General features: G+C 36.9%; 1 protein-coding gene across 1 annotated transcript in view; it reads right to left on the bottom strand.

The window, feature by feature from the left end:
- Positions 1 to 19,627: 19,627 nt before the first annotated feature.
- Positions 19,628 to 21,868, bottom strand: part of LOC145982676 (uncharacterized) — an 89,289-nt gene continuing 87,048 nt past the window's right edge. Inside the window, exon 12 of the mRNA XM_083116046.1 lies at positions 19,628 to 19,915. Coding sequence (XP_082972172.1) covers positions 19,775 to 19,915 — 141 coding nt within the window. The 3' untranslated portion in view covers positions 19,628 to 19,774. The remainder of the gene's footprint in view (positions 19,916 to 21,868) is intronic.

Here is a 21,868-nt window from a genome sequence, read left to right as displayed (position 1 = left end):
TAGGTCGCTATTATGAGAGCGGCGGTTCGAATCCCGTGCAATTCTTTTATGGCCATTTTGTCGCTTAATTGGAATTAGGCAGAGTTTCTTTTTTTTGATTTAGATGATCATGCATGATTGGCTATTGTTGAATAGTATTTTGGTTCATGTACTCAGTTTTGGTACAGTGTTATCATATTCACCACATGTGATTTTAGGCTTCCTTAGCGGAATTTTGCCTACTAGGCAGTTTTGTGCCATGGTACCAGTTGTACCTGTTGATTCATCATGTGTTAATCCGCCACTGATTTTGTGTTTACGATATCTGATCTGATTTCGTAGGTTATTCTTCGCACACTTTTCAATCACATGCTGACTATTTCCTTCTCTTTTGGGCAAGTATCTTATATTATGTAATTCTTGAACATTCTTCTAACACTACTTTTATTCCGGCCGACACGATTACTGATATGGTTTTACGGTTTTTCAACCTTTTTATGACTAGCAATCCCATACTAGGGGACTTGCTGCCCACAGCTGACGGTGTCGTTTCCGTCTCTTTTAGGTAAAAGGGATTTTTCTATATTCCTCAGTCTTGAATGTCGTTGCAGTTCGAATGAGAAAGTTTTGATTCCGAGCTTATGTTAAATGGCATAACTGGATTAAATAGGTAATTCGATGTGTCAATACACATCCGTTTCTTGCAGCCTACGTAGTACATGTTCTCCTTTCCGAATTTCAAGCTCCTTTCTTGAAATCCTTAAGTGTTGAAACTTGTTCATTTTTCGCTGAATAGCCCTGTATATGAGTCAGGAGGAGCGCTAAGTTAGCTAATTTTCCAACCCGGATCCATGCGTTCCTCGACTCCCAGCAGCGGCCGAGCTAATCTTATCTGCTTCCGGCAAGAGCCGTGAAGACTTTCCAGATTCAGCGCTTTCATACACGACACGAAAATACATACATTATGTCTCCTTTTTACACCTTACGCTGAATACTTACACTACACATATGGTATCTCTGAACTTGAAGTTCCATTTATTATATATCTACAATTGTACACTTGTACTACTCCCTTTGGGCCAAGGTCCATAGTCATCTTCCATATATCTGTCTAGAATTGACCTCTTAATAACTTCCACTCCCTTGAGAGATATGTACACCCTCGGGAATTGATGTGTCGTCATCATGTCCCTTTTGTATGTGTTGTTGTCCTTATATGGTATTCAGCCTATTCGGTTACCTTACAAGACGCTGTTTACTGTTTTGATTTCCCTTTTATTAATTTACTTTTTTGATTGACGTTACTATACAGTGTGACAGTATCCATTTTCATTTTTAACGAGCATGTACTTTTGGAACGCTGGACGTTCCATTACGATGTTCGAGTCACACTTGTATTTTCCTTCTGGTGTACACTTTGTGTACGAGCCGCACTGCCCCACGGCACAGGTATAGCAGCGATAATGGACGCAAACATTTGACACGGGCCCTGTCAGATACAGAACATCGCTTAGTTGCGCTCGTCTTTCTCGCCGTTTTTTTTTTCCGTGGTTAGGCTCGATCTTTCCTTTTTGATGGTACCTGAGTGCCAGTCTTTTTATACGCTCGTATCGACCTCTACTTTTCTTGAAGTTACATCATGATCTTTTAGGTGATATGCGGACTCCTTCCTTCTCCTTGTATTTCAGGTTCGCTTTCCTCGTAACGCCGCTGTAGCGTTATGTTTTGTTCTCGTTATTTACTTTCGTTGTATGATGATCCTTGCACCTGGATCCCCCTTTTTGTGCCAGCCCTGGCTGTTGGCTTAGAGCCACAGATTTTTTGATTGGGATTAGATTTTTTTTTAATTACCTGTCATGGGACTGTATTTACGGACGCTATTCAACGTGAACTTTTGTTGTTCATTATATGCGTCCAGGTCTCGACGTTGCCCTCGTCGTTTTCTTTTCATGGATTGTTCAAGCCCTGACTTTTGCACCCTTCCGGACGAACGCCTCTGGGCATCACCTGTTGTACATCTATGTCGATCTTGTTTTTATTGCTGCATACGCATACCCCTCTACTGAACGTTCACTTGCGTTTTTGGCATTGCTGATGTCCCTTTGGATTTTTTATGGACGGTTCTACATGGCTGTGTTTTTGCCCTTTCAAGGATTGTGGTCTTTTTATTACCTTGCCCCATTCCAGTTCGTTTTATTTTCCCTTACTTCGGCTTTCCCCCTATTTCCTGCTTGCAATTGGGGGCAATTGCAACCTTGGGTCGGGGAGAGTAAAGGGAAGATTAGGAAGTAAACAGGAAGTAGCCATTCTCGGATGTCTAGTGACGTAGTAACTGATTGTGACGTCATATCAGGACCACGACGTTTTATCAAAGCTTGACTGCAAGCAACCTAGTTCTTCCTTCTTGCATCTGGGTCAATGTGTTTTTCTTTTATCTAGTCAGTGCTTTAAAGGCCACATTAACACTTTTACTTACTATTGTGTGTTAAGTACTTGAGTACTTTTATTACTAATTGAATAATGTTTATTAATAGTGTTTAGAAGTTATGGCCCTTGTTTTAGAAATACTAGTTATGTTACTTACCGTTCATTCACTGAATGAAGATATCAAGACATTCATTATTTAATGAGTTATCAAGACATTAATTATTTCATTAATGAGAATGATAGAATACAATATAGTCGCGAGTGAAGAAGTAATTACTCGATGCAGATAGTTTCTTCATCAATTTTTGGACTTAGTATAGTCCTGTTGCTTTTACAAAGGTCTCAATAGGAGACAGTATACTAAATAAGCATGAAACTTAGTACCCTCCCTCAGCTTATTATTGAGAATTTAAATAAGAGAAAGGATTTAGATTTTAGATCAAGTGAATTGGTGAACTAGTAGAGTAACCAAGCCAATGAAAATGACTTTAAGTGGAAATAAATAACGATGTCATAGTCTTATTTTAGTCATGTGTTATTTACAGGAAAATAGATTAATTGCGAATATATTTAAATGATAAGATAGGATAAGCTTAGAATAAGTGTAATATTTCCCCTTGTTTCGTTATATTATTTTATGTGATTAATTAATATGCCTTCACACTTTTAGTATTCATGTACATGGTTGAATATGCGAGATAACTTGTCAGTACATTAATGCTTGTTATATGTTGTAGATTTCCTATTTCTTGCACTAAATGGATGGATGCTGCTGACTTTTCCCTTGTCTACTCTTTGGTTTGTGTTTCCCAATTGGATTCCACTCTTCCTTATTCTGGACTAATGGTGGTAGGACAAACTTTCCTTATTTTTAATTTGATCAGAAGCCATGAAAATCAAGGATACGTTAATCTAATTGTTTAATTTCAGCATTCATGATAATTTCAACAATCAATGCAATTTATTGGACTCTAAAAAAAAAAAAAAATCAAAAATTAACGAAGACAAAATGTGAACTTTAACATGAACTATCACATTTCAGATCACTTGTTCTGATTTAGGAACAATCAACTTTTGCAGTTGTACTGCAGTTTCCTTGCTGTGTTGAACTTCACAAAAAATCTTCACGAGGCGTTAATTGAAATAATATATACAAAATATTGACTGCTGATTTTTCGACAAATGAATTGTTACATTTTGATATGAAGGTTGATAACTTCTCACATTTGGAATTTATTGGTCTAGCTATTATTGCTGACAACAGATAACAAGAAAATATCTTGTAATTACTCCAGTACACTCACGAGCAAGAATTTCGAATTCAGCTTGAATTGCATTTGTTCGTCACTGTACTTCAGTACACTTGAGTACATTAATATTTTCATTTTTAGGATTACCATCAATTATAAATCGGTATTATGATGTAATTTTCTTATCCTTACAGAAACTATTCCCTTGGTGTCCATGTGTGTCATTGGTTCTATTGATTTCACCTGCATCCTAACACTGTATTGTTTGCAAATTTTATGTAAATGAAAAGTCAAGTTTAAAACGTAATCCAAAGGACTCATATCTCCGTATTAAGGATTAACAATGTGAAGTAACAAAAACATGAACATTTTTAGCAAAAGTGAAAAGCAAAACAAAGTGTGCAAGTCTACAACAAATGTGTAATCTACGCAACTACAACCATGATGTAAACTATTTTCTGATATATGGAGAAATCTCTTTAGCTTACTTAGAGTTACCCACTAACAATTGCTAATACACCTTAAACTCATTTCCTCTAGTTACTACTTGAATAGGTTAGTGTCTCTTATCCCCATACCTGACCTCACGATACTTCTAGATACTCCAACGATATAGTGCCAATATCATCATGTGATCTTCTTCAACGCTATAGCCTGCTACTTCTCTAAAGCCTTATGGACTTCGTCTAGGAAGTTAATTTTCGTCGATGGATGCTATAGCTCGATTTCTTCTCTCAAGCCTGATTGATTTTTGGAGAAGCTGTTCATTGTCTTCTGCTTAGATGGAGGCCATCTAAGATAAGGCGGGGAGTATGTAACGTGCAAGTTTCCGCACGTTCATGACCTTCTGTAAACTTGGATTTGGGTGCGGTTTTCAACAGGAAGCACTCAAAGCGCTGTGGATTGATCTTATCTCGCCTGTCTTCAGTCCACATGCACTTGCTACCCTTTGGTGAAGTAAGGTCAGAAACAACAGGAAAGCTGCGGTTACTGAGAAGGTTTCTAGGAACCAGATACGATCAGTTACTCCACGTGCGGAGAGCCCCACATGTGAGGACACCACATGCGAACGACCGATGACACGATGCAAGGACAGTCAGTCCTCTGTCCATGTCCCCCTGACCTTCTGCACTTCCTGACAACGACACGAGGCAAGAGAAGTAACCTTGCCTAAGGTTGTTTCGGCCACACCCGAAGTATATAAGCCCTAGTCACAAGACTAGAGGTGTGGTAGTCGACCAGCAGATCTGAATTACGGCCGGAGGCGCTGTCCAGTCTCCGACCCAAGATGGCTATCCACCCAGCCAAGTCCAGGCTGTCTTCAGGCACTTAGAAGATGGACACGGATCTTCACTTCAAGTTTACTAAGTATCGCTAATCTACCCTTCTTTCATTTCAGCTCCCTTCCCCTAACATATAGGTTGGGATGTTCTTCATATATCAGACACATCTGTTTTCTATAATAAACCTTGTTATTGTTAATCATTACCCATGTGCCTAATTGTGTCTACACCGTACAGGTTCCCCTAATTAGGATTAAGACTCTACCTAGATAATAATGTATTCTCTTTCAGCTCTACGCCCAGACATCTGAGTTACATAACCCCTAACGGTAGTGCTTTGGTGTACAGGCCCGCGCAACCGTTACAAGGTACTTGTGGATTTTTTATTATATCTGCTTTGTATTTAAGAGCATAACTGGCTTCATATTCAACAACCGGGATTCTTAGCTCCATAGTCTGAATAATGCACTTGCCCTCATCAGGTAGGGTATTTGGCATAGCTTCCCCTGTAGAATTTAATGTACTGTACCTCATCAAAGCATTATTATCATTGGCAGCTCTTCTAAATGTGATTCTTAAACCACCCTTCCACATAATATCTTTGTAATCTGAGAAGAATCCTGGCAACAGGCGCATAGGAAACAGCACTGTGTGGCCCTTGGATAATATTTTATCACCAGCCTCAAATCCACCTATTTTGTAGTAAGAAGCCTCGGTTTTGGATAATTTTAGTGTAGCCAAAGCTGTGGAGGTAATGCCGGGATAATCCACTCTGTTTATAACAACACCATGCTTTCTGATCTCAATTTCAGAGAACAGATGCGGCACAAAATTATCTACCAATCTTATATTTGAATTTGCTGGATAATCTGTTCCATCGAGCTTTACAACATCAAATTTGATGTATAGATCTGCTCTGTGGGGGTGTATAAAGCCATCCCCTACATCAAGATCAACCTCAATTTCTGTGTTGGGCTGATTTAAATTTGCAAAGGTCCTCCTGTTTGGGGGGAATGATTGTAGCTCATAACTCTCAATATTTTCCATTTTTTTTGTATGTATTTTTATTTAAATATTAATCTCTATTAATGCCGTTGTTGTAACTCCAGCAAAATCAACTAATTCTTCTTTTTCATTAGTGACCATCAATTCAATATCATCTATTCTATTATGGCACACAGGAAAATATAATGTTGGGGATTGAGTGTAGATGATTGGCTCCATAAATTCAGAATTAGGTTTAAATGTTGCAATGATGCCAGTTTGTTTGTGAGTGCCTATGCCATTTGATTTGGTGATCATACCCTCAGCCACATTACAGTGAATATTTAAAGTCTCTATGGCTAAGAATTTAGGTATATTAATAGCAGTGTGTTTGATGGCTGGTTCAAGTTTTGTGTTGTTCTCAAAGCCTAACAGCTCTCCTATAGTACCCAGATCCACTGTTTCTGTAGCAGATACAATCTCTACTCTGTGAGTGACAGAATTTTGAGTTAATACTATACCTCTGGGTAATTGAGCATTTAGAGTGGACAGATTATATTGCCCTGGAGTGATGACAATTTTTTGATCCCCTTCTGCAATTTTGTTGTTGTGGTGTGTAATATTAGGGATCAAGTACATGCCATAAAATGCTCTGAGAGCTATTGTTTTGGGATACACTATATCATCATGTAATTTGAGTTTCAATATTGAATTTTGGCTGGTGAGATGGAATACCCCAATGATGTTTTAAATACCACAGGGCCTTTTGAAAATTTTCAATTGATGATTTATTTATTTGAGACATAAATCTAAGAACAGATAAACACAAATGTCCACAATTAACATCTTTGAAATTTTGAACATTATTGTAATAAAGATTAGTTGATTTTAGATATTTTATTAAATTTTCAGGTGGAATACCTCCAAATGAATCAAACACAAATGCCTCATTGTTTAAATATTTAAGATAACAAATCCAGTGAGTGCCCTGATTTTTGTACTTATCCAAATTAACAATGCCACACTCTTTGTTGAGTGGTTGTTCTGGTAAAGAATCAGACATGTACACACCTCTAAAATTTTTGATGCCCAGTGGCTTGATTAAAGCTTCAATATCTTGGTTTGTAAGCGGCTCTTGTTTTTTTTAAACTTATTCATGGCTCTCTTAACACCTTTGCCTTGTTTCTCCATGGCCAGGTTATGGCGCTTCAATTCATCTAATTCTGCCCTATTTTTCTTGGCATCTATTACTGTTTTTGCTATGGCAGCTGATCCCCCAGTCAAGCTCCCAACAGCCCCAAGTGCTGCTAAGATGGCCGGGTTAGTAAATATAAATCCACCCACATGTGATTTTTTTCTAGATTGTAATTTTTTTAATTGGAGGGTGCTAAGCAACAATTTCATACCATGGCCCTTGGCAATACAAGAATTTTTTTTCTTGCGCTGCTTTTTGGTTAAAAGACTATCAATAGTTTTAAGAGATTTAAGACCTGCAAAAGGTATCTGATACATAACACCCTTGGCCTTCATCCTAGGTTTATTATATACATATTCACAGCCCCCACCCCAGTTTTTGTTTGGTGTTCATAGCTATGGTGGTCCCCAATGCTGCTATTTTTTCACTTAAAGAAGCATCTTTGCTTACAAATCTACCAAATGCAGCCTCTTCTAATTTCTTGTCTGCAACATGTCTCTTGTCAAGATCAGTATGTGTGTTGTATGCGATGTCATGGTCTCTACAAGCAGCATCTAGGGATTAACACCAGGATCACCTCTGTTTAATCTATGGTCCAATTTTGTGCCTGGACCACAATACTGATAGCCTGGAATGTGTAGTTCAAATGGCAGCTTGTTTATAATGTCATTAACCAGTCCCCGGCCCTCAGAAATATTCCAAAATTTAGGTGGTAGAGTATTAATAATTTTTATAAGATATCCAATCCCCTTAGTGTCATTCACTATAAAATTAGACAATTTGGTGCTTATCATGTCCATAATTCCAACTTTTTCATTGTAAAAATTGTGGTTGCCAGCATTTTCCTCCCCAGCTATCACCAATAACCTATCTACAAGTTTCCTGACATCATCAACCCAGACAAATTCTTTAGGCAGGGTGTTGTATTGTTTGATTCCACTGCCAGTCTTGATCTGTGACCATATGGGCTTGATTAAGTTGTTGTATTTTGCTCCACTGCTAGACTTGACTCTTTTTTGTGTGGGATCATTGTTCTGGTATACAGCATCTGATTTTATTAATATTTCTTTGTAGTGCTCATAATCTTGATCTGTATAGTTGCCAGGCCTTTTCCTAGTCATCAGTTCCCACAATCCAGGTGTGCCGGGATATTTAACAAAACCACTTTTTTCTCCAAGATGAGATTCTGAATATATAATTAGATCATCTCCCATAAATGTTACTCTGAAATTGCCAATTCTATGTATGATGCTACCATCACGCTCTGTGTCGGCATATAAGCCAAAGACCTCATCTTTGTTGTCTTTAGGTGTGCTTAAATATTTTTGAGCAAGAAGACCCAATTCAATAGGATCCAGAGTAGCTTCAATTCTTCGAGGAGCAACAGGACTAGGTGTATGAATACTGGAAAGTGGGGTGATTTGATAATCTAATATGTTCCTTGCAGCTACAGGTACAAGCTCTGTGATCAAATTTTGATTTTGCTCTGTAACAGTTTTGATATTTTTACCTAATTCACTAATAGCATCAATAATAGGCTATTCTGTTTGTTTGTGTTGTTCATAAATTCCTCGGTTCTGTGATTTCCATCCCTTAAATCTTTTTACAAGATAATCTCTTAATTTAAGATCATCAATGGTTGGCCTTTTCATGGTTATTTATATATGTTTCAATGTCTAGAAAATTGTTGATTTTATTTCTGTATTTGCCACTATTGGGCTTTCTTGTCATATCAATTGTGACAAACCCATAACTGTTTTGATTCCAGCACCTACTGCAAAACTTGGAAAAATCATTGTAGCTCAAGTCCCACCTACATATTCATCATGTATGTGTTTGAAGTTGGTATGATCTTGATGAAACACACATATAAAATTGCTGTTGTCTCGGATCAGCTGCTTCGGTATTTTAGAAAAAGTCTGTGCCAGGTAGAAGCAATCAATGTTTTTGTGTCGGCCCTGTGTAAAGAAATTTCTAACCTTGTTTTGATTATCCAGTATAATGTCATCAAACACAACAACAGAATTATCGAGACATTCATGGAGTGGCTTAACATCTGATTCAAAAGTGGCAATATCCAATCCATTATATAGCTTCATCAGCTGCTCATATTTTAATTGTTCCAAGCTCTTAGAGAAGACATACAAGTGCCTGTTTTTCCAGTCTAACCAGTTGGGTGCCAATAAAAAATTATCAATCATTAGTGTAGTTTTACAACAAGCTGATGGCCAACAATAAGACATCTAATATTATCAGGCAGCAACTTGCCATTTCTCTTAATCTGCTGTTCAGGTTCTGGCAGCCTCTTTATAACATCCCAGGTGCTCATATTATCACTTTGTCTGCATCGATCCAGCTGTGTTCTGGAAGTCCTAGCCATTTGACAAATAACTTGTTGCCTTTTCTGCGGATGATTTTTTCTATGAGATATGTGTCAGGCTGTTTAGTTTTGTTGAGTTCTTCTTCATAGAACCGGCCTTTGAGAATTTCTCCTCGGTGGTCTTTTATTATATATGTGTTAAGGGTCCCAGGTTTAACTTGAACCACTGTAAATAATTCAGTGCTCCAGTTTCTTGTAAAGCCTCTTTTGAATAAGTGCTTATATTTGCTGATTCTTACTTGATCACCCACCTTGTATTTGGCCTTTCTTGTTTGTTGGCTGGTATCTAGGATAATAAACAGTCCTGATCAATTTTTGCTCATCAGATGAAGTTACTTCAGAGGGTTTCATGTTGATTGTGGAATGAACCGAGTTGTTATATTTATGTAGAAGTTCTGGAAGAATATTAAGCCATTTATAATTACCTTGAAGGGTAAATTGTTTATACATAAGATTTTTTAGGGTTTTGTTGAATCTCTCTACAATTGAGGCTTTGAGATCACTGTAACTCGAATAATGTTGTATTACCTGGCTTTTAATAAATTGTTGGAACACAGAATTATAAAATTCTTTGCCATTATCTGTTTGCAAATAGCGCGGTGATCTTCCACTCTGATTGATGATTGTCCTGAAGGCTTCTGTAACACATTTTCCAGTCTTGGATTTGAGTGGCACAGCCCAGGCAAATTTTGAAAATGTGTCTATTACAGTGAGTAGATACTTGTAGCCCTTGTTGATTTTGTCTAAGTTTTTCAGCTGTCCACTTGCCATCTCAATCAAGTCGCTCTGCCATAAATCATCTATGCCTTTTGTAACTACTGGCAGTCTCTTATAATTATGTCTGGCTTGTCTGTGTAATTCATCAACAATAATTTGTCTAGAGATAATATGAAAACAAGAATATTGCAACTATGGGGTGTTCAGCAGCTGATACTACAGGATTTTCTAAATATAATTTGTCTCCTATTTGTATATGAAATTCCAGAGAGCCATCATCTTCAGCAAAAGATGTTTCTAATGTATTGGGATCTGTAAAATCCTCTAACTCTACACTGGTGATTTTTGGTTTGTTGTCAGCATTTGTTATTGATAAGGTGGGGTAGTGGTGTGCCTGTGGTTGAAGCCAATATTTGATCTTGATTGGTCTCAGTGTGCCCCCAACAAAAAACTGGTAATAAAATTGTGCAGGGGACAGCATATATATTTTGCCACCTGGTGTAAATGGTGAATCATATTCTTTGTTGGGGATGCTGTACAATTCAAGAATTACTGTATGTTTAGGATTCTCGATTATGCCGGTTATTTCTTTTTCTGCTCTAAGCAATCTGCTTGTTACAGATTCAAGGTGCTCATTGATGGTCCTAACAACATCATCATGGCCTGGCTTGATTTTTATGTCCACAACAAGTTTCTTGTATTGTTGCACAATCTCTTGAAGCTGGGTGGCAAAAACAGACAGGGCATTTGCTTGATTGGATTCCATGGTCCCTAGCTGTTGCTTGATATTAGCTACAATTTGTTGCAAATTTTCAATAACTGCCAATTTTGAATTTTGAGCAGTAAGATCATGGACTTGTCTTCTGATATCCTCAAACAGGGCATGCAGTTCATTAATATGTTGATTAGTTGGAAGAGTGGCCACTGTCTGAGTGAGTTGTTTGATCTCTGTCTGGATATTCTTGATATCTTCTGATTTCAATATGCGATTCACAGCTCTTTTAATATTTTTAAGTTCCTGTGATGTAGGCAGATTTGTTACAGTATTTTGCAAAGATTCAAGTGCCAATTTCACATTATTTAATTCAGAAGCATCAGCCACATTTTGCATAGCATTTTGGAGCAGGGCTATATCTGCCTGAGTGGGTGTTGATTGTTGTAAAATTTCAAGTTTTGTTTGGATATCATCGATCAAGTGATGAAAATGAGATAGCTCAGATTCAGTGTTGACGTTTTCAAGCTTTGTGATCTGTTGCTGGACACTGACAAGTGTGTCTACAATACCAGGCAGGCGAGATTCTAGAGATTCTTGTACATTTGTCAAATCACTTTGCACTGCTGCTATTGTACCCTCAAGATGGGTTATGGTACTTTGAATTTTTCCAAAATCTTCATATGTTTCAAGTTGCATCTTAATATTGGCAACACTCCGAGTTATTGCACTCAAAGCATCAGAAGATGGCAAGTTGTTCATAAAATTTTCAAGTGTCTCAATTTTTTCTTTAACCTCGGCTATGGCATTGTTCAAGGGGTCCAGATTAGGTATCTGGAGTGATTGAATCTGTTCCTTTAGAGTGGAAATCACTAGATCAAAATCTTCTTTTGATTTTATGCTTTTGACAATTGTTTGGAGCTGTGTCTGGACATTATTTATCTGCTCTTCCAATTGCTGTTTCAATTGCTCAGAGTTGGTGGCCTGGGTCTTAAATTTGGCTTGAAGAGCTGCTACAGCTTCTTCTAAACTTTGAAAATTATCCAATGTGGCCAAATCAGTATATTTCTGAAGCAGCACTTTGAGTTCAGAATCAATTTTAAGAAGAGGGTCCATGCATTTTGATTGTAAATTTGTAATTTCTAGTTGAAGACTGGCATTAAGTGTGGTTTGTAAAGCTTGTAAATCACTTCTTAATTTCTTGACTCTGACATCAAGCATCAGAATCTCATCACTGTGATCTTCATGCCTTGTATGGCCAAATATATCATTAGGCATTTTGTTTTAGTGGTTATTTATTATTGAATATCTGATTCTTAATTCTATAAAAAAGGTATAAGCTTGTCATATGATCCCGGGACCTCAATATATAAGCAGTCACCAGCAAAAACAGTATATACAGTGTGCCCGACCCTGTGGCCGAGTGGTTAGCACATCGCGCTGCGGCGCCAAGGGTCCCGGGTTCGAATCCCGGTCGGGCTTGGTTGTTTGTGAATGTCCATTCATCAATTTCATCATTTCATCACTCATCCCCATCTTCGCAAATTAGCCTAGAGGCACAAAACGCGAAGTAAAATAAACTAAATCAATCAATCAATCAGTATATACAGTGCCAGAAATCATGTTTGAGTGCTTAATTCTATAAATATTTCTCCCTACTGAAATCTTGACATTGCCCTCAGGGGTTGTAATAAATTGCAATTGACCACCTACAGGTAATTGGTAATGATTTAAATTATTGTTAAATATGTACAATGTTTTAGCTGTTTCATCATCAACATGTGTAAATATGCTGTTCAGATGAATAATTAACAAAGCACTTAGTTTAGATATCATATCAGAAGAGCGTTGTGGTGTTGGCAGGTCCATAATAGCCTGTTTTTTGAACCCAAATAAGTTCATAGGCATGTTTATTTATTTCAAATCATGCTCTGTAATTGGGCATTGATTACCACTTTTCAAATCACAATGACCCCATGGTAGAGTATGTATGCCACATGATAAAATGCATCTCTTGTCATCATGTGGGTCCAGAGCCACTTTTCTTACAATATTTGTAGTCAACAAGTGATCCACACTCTGAATTCTATTTTCTGATGTTCTGATTGTGCTACATGATTTGAGGCAATTTTTGTAATCTTCAAATTCAAGTTCTTTGTCAACAATTACTCTGCCAATGCCCTTGGCCTTTTTTGCAACAGCGCCACTACATGTTTCAAAGCTGTACATCTTGGCTCTTAACCCAGCAAATGCCACAATAACATCACCAAGTGTCTCATCTTTTAACTTGCCAGGCACCTTTTTGTTGTGGTGTTTAATTTTTGAATGTTCAGTGGTATCAAAATATTTAAACAATTCAGGCTGTGTTATATCTTGATAAACATCTTCTGTTTGAATATCAAGAACAAAACTATCTGTGTCCATGTACATCAGTTTTACACAATCACCATAAAAGGGCTTCAACACATCATAATACAATTTTAACATGTGTAATTTGGCCAATTCCAATATCACAGCCCCTACATCAATAGGCTTATCAAACTTAATCTTTGTTTTTTTCATGTTGAAAAGCGCCATATTCTCATCATAAATTCTTCTGTAATTGAAGTTGGGCTTTGCAATCAATTTTTTGCTCCGGCTGGGGTCAGTAATTATTTTAACATCAATATGTTTTCTGACATTTTCAATTGTTTTGCCATACACTGAATTGACCATCAATTTAAACAAAGTTTTATCAAATTGGCTCAATGCAGATGTTCGAAGCTCTGTGTTTGTATCAATATATGGCTTCAACCATCTTGAGTGCCTGAACCTCAAAACTTTTCCAACTTTGGTCACTTGAACACCATGTTTCATCAGGAACTGGAGGTTTTTGTAATATATGACATAATTCTGTTTCGGCTCTAGAGTCATCATCAATTTCTTCTGTTTAGAGCCAGGTGAACACTTAACCTCAGGAATTGGGGGCAGATCAGAAAATGTGTTGTGTAAATCATCAGGAATTGTCAGATCAACCTCTAAGAACAGGCCATAGTTACTGTCATCAAAATTCTTAAGGTCTTCAATATTGAAATCTTCAACCCACTCAAGCCCTGCATATGGCAGTTTTTTCATCATGGCATAACCATAGAGGCTGTTGGCATCTACATACAGTATATAATTTGATGGCAGTGCTGGGTCATAATCGGGAATATACTTGTTATTTGCTCTGGCATATCTCTGAGAACATTGCACCATGCCTCCTCTTATACATTGTTCCATAAACAGATACATGTCTTGATCCTGGATCAGATCCAATTGCATTTTAGTGTTTAAAAACATTGCAGACCATGCTAGGCCCGGAGCACTGTAAAAATACATTGGATCCAGTTTATAATTTTCCATGGAAGATTTTCTAAATGCCTGAAGTATATCAGCTAAGAGAGTGACATCAAGTTTTAAATAAGCCTTGTGATAATCACCAAATGTCTGGCATTTTAAATTGTTCCACATCAACTGGGCATGGTGATAATCATCATCAGTGATTCCAGATCCTCTGATTTTGCTGTAAAACTCTTGTTGTGGTGGCAGAGAACACTCATCAAATTTAGAAAAATCTGTAACATAATCATATGGATATACACCCTTCCGCCTAATTAATTTCAGGTCCTGATTTGTAAACGAAGCACATGTGATTTTGAATTGATCATCAGATAATTGAGTGGCCAGTGTAGCCAGGCTAGCCGATAAAATTCTGTATGAATCAAGAAATCTTAAGTGAATAGGAACACCATTAACTTTAATTATTTTGATAATGGCAATATATTTCTCATTATTTTCAGCTAAAATATTTAAATTCTGCTTGTCAAACCCCTCCTACCTGATCAAATGATGAAAATCATAATTGGATGCACCATGGCAAAATATAGGGACAAATTTTGGTCTCTGGATCTTAATATTACAGCTATTACACAGGGCCATTTTGAATTTACCATCTGTATGAGAATGGTGTTTCACCTTGATATTTGTATCTGAAAATTCAGAAATCTTGAAATCTTCAATCTGTTTCTCTGTTAAAGGCAACATAGGTTTTGATTTTAATAAGATATTTGATGCTATGTTATGGCACTCATTTTCTATTCTTTGTGCAAATTCTTTGATGGCATCTGCTCCCATGTATAAATCTTCTTTACTAACAACCCCATCCTGTACAACCACATAACAAAAACTACAAGGTTCATTTAACTGGTATGATGTAATTGAAGGTTCATCAGGATCTGGGCTACAGAATGCAAGGGGTTTGAGGTTTGATTCAAAATCACAGACTATATATGCTGGGTGTTCCAACAAGGCTTCAAATTTTTTGAATTTGGCATTTTCACTTGGATTAGGCATCACCATATGAACAGGTTTATGGTTGCCACAGTATTTCAGATGCTCAATTATCTTGTTTTTAGCAATTTCTGCATTCTTTTCACAAACACCATTCACCATTTTTCTACCATCAAATACAGTTAAACATCTTCGGCACAACTTAAATGTTCTATTAAGTTTGTCTAGTTGTGTTCTGACTAAAGCTTCAAGATTATGTATCAGAGTGTAATGATATGTGCCATCCCCTTCAATTAAGAGCAGATCAATCGGAACAGCAGAATCATCATCAAATGTACTGATTCTGAGAGGTGCTATCAAGCAATTGCCACGGCCAGTAGAACAAATAAACACATTAATAGATAATTGTTTACTATTGATATTCCTGGCCTTTTTTTCAAATTTATCAATATTCTGAACAGACATTGGATATTCTAAACCCTCCATTGCTTCATCAAAATCATTTTCATGTTGTTTATAATAACTTATTCGCTCAGGATGCCTTGAAACTGGATACAAAGCAGCTAAAATACACCACAAAAAGCATTTCTCATCATTATTTTTTATATTAACCACGGCTGTTTTGTTTTTGATATTGGCAGGTAATGGCAGATATGTAGATCCTTGTAATGGGCTGAGTTCAGAAATATTAACATAAAGCTTGTGTGGAGATCCGCATAGGCTCCATCCTGACTCTTTTGCCGCAAATTCAGAGTGTTTAATATTCAATTGATCTATCAAACTGCTTATTATTTTGTCTGAATTTGCATTTGAATATATAGGTACAGTTTCTGTTATGTGGGGCTGTGTAAATTTTGTGCCATTTGATTTCTTATATTGTGTAAACAATTTGAGGGACAGCTTATAAGAGCCATTTTGTGCATTTAGAATTGCCTGCACATCAGGATTTACACTGTTCAAAAAATTCTTAATACCACATTTTTGCTCTGATACAAACCGGTAATCCCTAAGTTGGCCATTAAAACTGTTATGGATGGGTTCATAGCGTGGCTGCTTTGCCGGTCCAGCATTAACAGGTGTTTCATGCTTCCTTTTCAGACCAGATGTAGATGGTTGTGGGGGCAATGTTGATGACTGTGCAGAACAAGTACCTTTATGTTTATATGTGAAGTATTCCATGCTATATTTTCTATGGCATTTTGGGCATATTTTTGTGGGAGTTCTGCATTTGTCTGGATTACAATTCTTTTGATGCTTAGCCCAATTGGGGCTGGATATATTCTTATTGCATTGATTACAATATTTTTGATTTGGCATTTTTGTTGTTGGTTTATTATATATATTTCTTGGGATTCAAATCAAAATTCTATGCTTAATAAAAAATATCAGTTGGGTTCAGCAGTGTGTTTTGTATACTTAGTGTGTGTGTGTGTGTGTATGTGTGTTAATATTTTTGGCTTTGGTATTTATATAAAATTTCTTGGGGTTCAAATCAAAACTCTATACTTAATAAAAAATATCAGTTGGGTTCACCAGTGTGCTGTGTGTGTGTGTGTGTGTGTGTGTGTGTGTGTGTGTGTTAATACATTTGGCTTAGTTTTAGGTGTGGGCAAAAAAAATATCAAAAGAGGCATATTTTTAACAAGCTTATGGACAACAATCTAACAGAAGTAGATTTTATAAGTGTAGCCAAATCAATCTGAGGGGGGCTCATCATTTCACGGGAACTTCCCAAAAGCATTTTTTTTTTTACAAAAATCTTGGATTAGACAGAGTACCACGCTTGAGCAAAAAACTCATATGGGCATGTTGAGCAAGTTTTAAGTGTAGGCAAATCTGCCTGAGGGGGGTTCATCATTTCTCATCCCAGTAATATCATCAATACAACAAATCAATCAATACATCAAAATAAGTTTTTGAGGTTTTGGTGCTGTTTTCTTCGCTGTGAAACATCATCAGCGCAATAAATAAGATGGGGAACATGGAGAGAAAATATGAACCCCAATTGATGGCTTTGAACTGTCTGACCTGCACTACTCTTATAAACAACAATCTAACAAAAATGCTTTTTGTAAGTGTAAACAAATCAATCTGAGGGGGTCATACTTTCTCAAGAAATTCCCGAGGACATTTTTACAAAAATCTTGGATTAGACAGAGTACCACACATGAGCAAAAAACTCATATAGGCATGTTGAGCAAGTTTTAAGTGTAGCCAAATCTGCCTGAGGGGGGTTCATACTTTCTCGTCCTGGTTATAGCACAAATTACACTACTAGCGTGCGTCTCAAGAAGTCGAACCACTCCGCTCCGGATCGGAGTGCTGTCGTACCACGCTCTGCTCCGGAGCGAGGAGCGGAGTAGAAATGACACTTCGAAGTCGCTCAGGAGCGCTCCTTTAGTACGCTCCGCACTCCGCTCCGAAACCCTGGTTAGGAGTGAGCGTAGCTTTTATGGTGTACTTTGTACTGTTGATATGAATAAAATAGTAAGTCTGCGATATTACTCCATTAAATATTGGCTTAGGGAAAGAAGAGAATATAATTATTGTATTTTATTTGACATAAAGGATTCGTGTCTAAAAGTACTTTTGTATGTGATGAAACAGAACACGTCATCTTACATAGTGATTTACCTTCAGATCTGATCATAAAATATGTAATTGGTAAAGTTATACCGTACTAAACTATTAATTAATAGCCGCTATTAGCGTTCTGTCTGCGTCGAGGGTGGTCCAATTTCTTGTAGTAGGAACTGAAATAGCTCAAAACTTTTCTCCACATACCTGACTGGTACTGACTTACTTGTGTGTAAAATTTTAACTTGATTTGGAGGTCGCCCCATTGTACACATTTTCCTTCCCTCTCAGAATAGATTCCCAAACTTTTGTGTAAAAAATCAAAGTAAGTCAAAGCATTTTCCACACAGGATATTTTTGTTCTCTAGTTCCGAATTACCTGGGTGTGAACTTTTAACTTAATTACTGGATTCTTGGAGCTCGTAGTTTTTGAGGGATTGTATTTGGTAAGTGCAACTTATCTACAGAGGCTAATCGAGGCTGATTCAACGTTTTAAACTTTGTCGTCCAATAACAAAAACAAATCCTTGGCGGCGGTAATCATTTCCTAATTAAGCAGATTTTTTTCTTTCAGTTAAAAGATGTCAAAATTGCATGGATCCAATGAGTATATTGTTTCACTTTTGTTTTTAGCATGTCTATTTGGTACTGAACTTGATTTTCCGTGAATAAACAAGTGTAGCACTCGTGACACAGGGTTTCTTGTCTTTTAAATATTGAATTTAAGAATGTATTCAAAAGAAAAAACGTTGAGGATTTATTTAATTTGTTCCTTACGCGTAACAAATTACTGGCTTTGCAATTTATAAGACCCGTATAGAATATAATAAGGAATAAATCCTTTCGATATGTCTGACGAAGTTGCATAGTAAAGTAAATTTTCAGTATCGAACGAAAGTTTTGAACGATATCAAGAAACTCGGACAGCGAGTTTTGGTCTCGTCTCGATTTTTGCATTTCGGTCCCATCCGAAGTCTGTTCCCTTAGGAAGAAATCAGTGCAATTATCAGAAACAGGGTGTCTACCAGTCAAGAATGTCAAGAAATAATGCTTTTGGTCAAGATTGGTTGATTGAATGATTTGGTGTCTTAAGTCCACTTTAAGCACAGCAAGGCTAATCGGGACTGGACTCCGTGATTACAAGCCAACGACGCTACCACTGCGCCATCGAGGAGGTCCGATTTTGGTCAAGAACGTTTGCTATTTTTTACAGTATAATGAACTTACACTGTTACATGAAATGAAAGAGTCAAGAATTTTTGATTGGTTATTTTGGTAAACACCCTGACAAACGAACACGGAACTAAAATTTAATTGGTGATGATGCGAATTGATAAGTCATTACCGAGGATAAAAGGAGATTCCAAAATAAAGTTTTTTACGCAAGAGAAGAAGGGAAAATAGGTACTTACAATAAAAGAAGTTGCTACAAACCCTGTGACGATGATACTTGAGACCAAAATGTGAGAAGCAACAGTTCCTTCCAATTACCACTTTAATCTGGTTTCTATTCCAATTAGTCACCATATATAACTTTTGTCCAGTTTGTCGGAACAACAAAGATAAGATATCGAGAAAAGTTATTTATGCATATGATGTTCATAGGTCTAATCGAAATTTTCCTACCAGCTACAAAAAATCCCTTTTCAACTTTAAAATTCCTTTTTGTATGTATGAGGTGAAGCAACTCGAAATTCTAGTAGAGAAATACACTGCATGATTCCATCCCAATCCCCGTGGAATCATAAGTATGCTCTCAAAAATATATCAGAGGTCTCTGGGTGTGCTTTTGTCCATGATAATATGCAAGAGTATGTTGAATTCAGTTTATTTGTTCTTTAACCACAATTTTAAGAAAAGTACTATTTACACAAATTTCTTCATTTTCAGCAGTTTAGTTACAAAATTTACGAAAAGAATGTTGGTACTGGTCTGTCAGGAAACACAGGCAACATGTTCTCAACCAGATATTTCAGATTGAACTTCGTTAGTTGAATGCAATGGATTTCTAATGCATCTTGCAGTAGTTCCAGTTGACGGTACAAAATAGTTTCCTCCGCCCGATAAGAAATCGTTTGCTGTCTCACTGACTGCATCAACCTGAAAATTAAAAAATAATAATTTTATAAGTCTCCACAGGCTACAAAATATTCACAGAAGATCTTATTGCACCCTCCTTTCTGTAACCTCTGAGATATAAAATGTTAACATCTGATTTCTTCCATCATTTTCGAAATGTACTCGAAATGAGCAGTGAAGTAGTGATGAATATATTACAGTACAACAATTCATTATGGAAAGCAGGTACAACTCCACTTGAGAGATGTAAATGATGATATGTTTCATGCTCAATGACAAGCGACGTGCGTGGCAAGAGTGGAAGCTTTACTACTGACAAATAAAATCATGCTTCATTTTTCTAACACAAGGCCTACAAAAACATGTATGTCGGTAGGACAAGTGCCGTACAAAGAAGTAGCTGTAGCTTTAAGGTTTCTTACCACGATAGATTTGTGACAATAAAAATAGTTCCCTTATTTTTTAACACACACACATAAAGCCTGCGAAAGAGCTCTGACTTTAAAGTAAAGCCTGCATAACATTGTACTTCCTAGAAAAATCACTATCAACAGAAAATAATTAAAATTCATTACAGCCTACATATATTTTTAAATTTAATGACTATTATCAAAATATAAACTTTTTAAACAGGATTCTAAAATGCACACAACTTCCGAACGGATTAAGCTCTTGACCTTGTTCTAGGCTCAATTGAAATTGACTTTCAGAGATAACACACAAAACCAGAAGCTTTTAATAGGGAAGTTAGAATATAACGTTCGTCTATTCAGTTTAATGTCTAAAAATATCCCTACCTACTTGATCAAAATCTCCATATGTCCGTTTAAGTATACTTCTTAAAACACAGTACACATGTCTGAATGGCTCTTTGGACACATTTACACATATAATAATAACTGTATAATAATAAATAATAAACGTTGGAACTTATTATTATTGAAATCTCCAAATTAAGCACTAAAAGCACTCAGAGTATCCGAAAAAAATACCCGTTGCTTTTTTTTTAATTGTATCCAATCGGCATTACAAGTTCGACAGATTTAGCAACTTATCTCTAAAGTTGGCAACTAACTTCTGCGATGATGATTTCATGCGAGCTTCACTTTTACGGGGAATTCCCGAGCTTCAAGTGTGTCGTAGAGTTCCCGACCTTCAATTTGTTGTTGTCGATTTGGTTTGTTTTACTTTGCTTTTCTGCCAATTTTGGATAATCGCGAAGATGAGGATGAGTGGTGATATGATGAAGGGACACTCACAAAGAATACTCATGCCCAGCCCGGGATCCTCGAGCTTCGAATGTGTGCGGGAAACTCCGAAATGTTTCTACACGAACTATATTTGACTAGAAGAAAGGAACTTTCATAAATAAAGATGACCTAACTTTGTAGTATGTGGTATACTTTCTTCATATTGACATTTTGGTACTCCGTGCAAAAAATTTGACTGCTTAAATTGTGGGTTTGTTATGGAAGCAGATCCGCCTGAAGACAATACTGAAACAACTGCAAGGCCTACACATGTTTTATATTGTAAAATTCTGTTTCATTATACTTTTCGTATTGAATTTGTATTATTCTAGAACGAATATTATATATTACACTTGAGCCTTCTTTATGTCGAAGTGGTTTGAGCTGTCGTTTCATAATCAGAGGTTCTTAAATTCGATTTCTGTTTGGGTCACATTCCACTGCATCAGGCTCCATATTAAAGAGCATGCCTGTATTTTGTTCCAGGAGTCTGTTGAACAACGGGAAAAGAACAGGAGGGAGCATTGCTGCAAAGGGCTGGTTGCTGCAGTCTCGTTGCCCTCTCAACGAGGGCTTTCCCTCTCCCTCTCACGCGTTCACTGGCTGATCCTTTTCGAGTTTCAACTTGCGCAGAGAACTTGTTTTCCTGAGCTTGTTCCACAGTCTCCTGGGACGCAGTAGACTGTGTGTGCTAATGACGTAAATCAAACTTCTCCCAATTATA

Source organism: Lepisma saccharinum, unplaced genomic scaffold, assembly GCF_977018435.1.
Source record: "Lepisma saccharinum unplaced genomic scaffold, izLepSacc3.1 HAP1_SCAFFOLD_310, whole genome shotgun sequence".
Classification (NCBI taxonomy): Eukaryota; Metazoa; Arthropoda; class Insecta; order Zygentoma; family Lepismatidae; genus Lepisma; species Lepisma saccharinum.
This window is presented reverse-complemented; position numbering and strand designations above follow the sequence as displayed.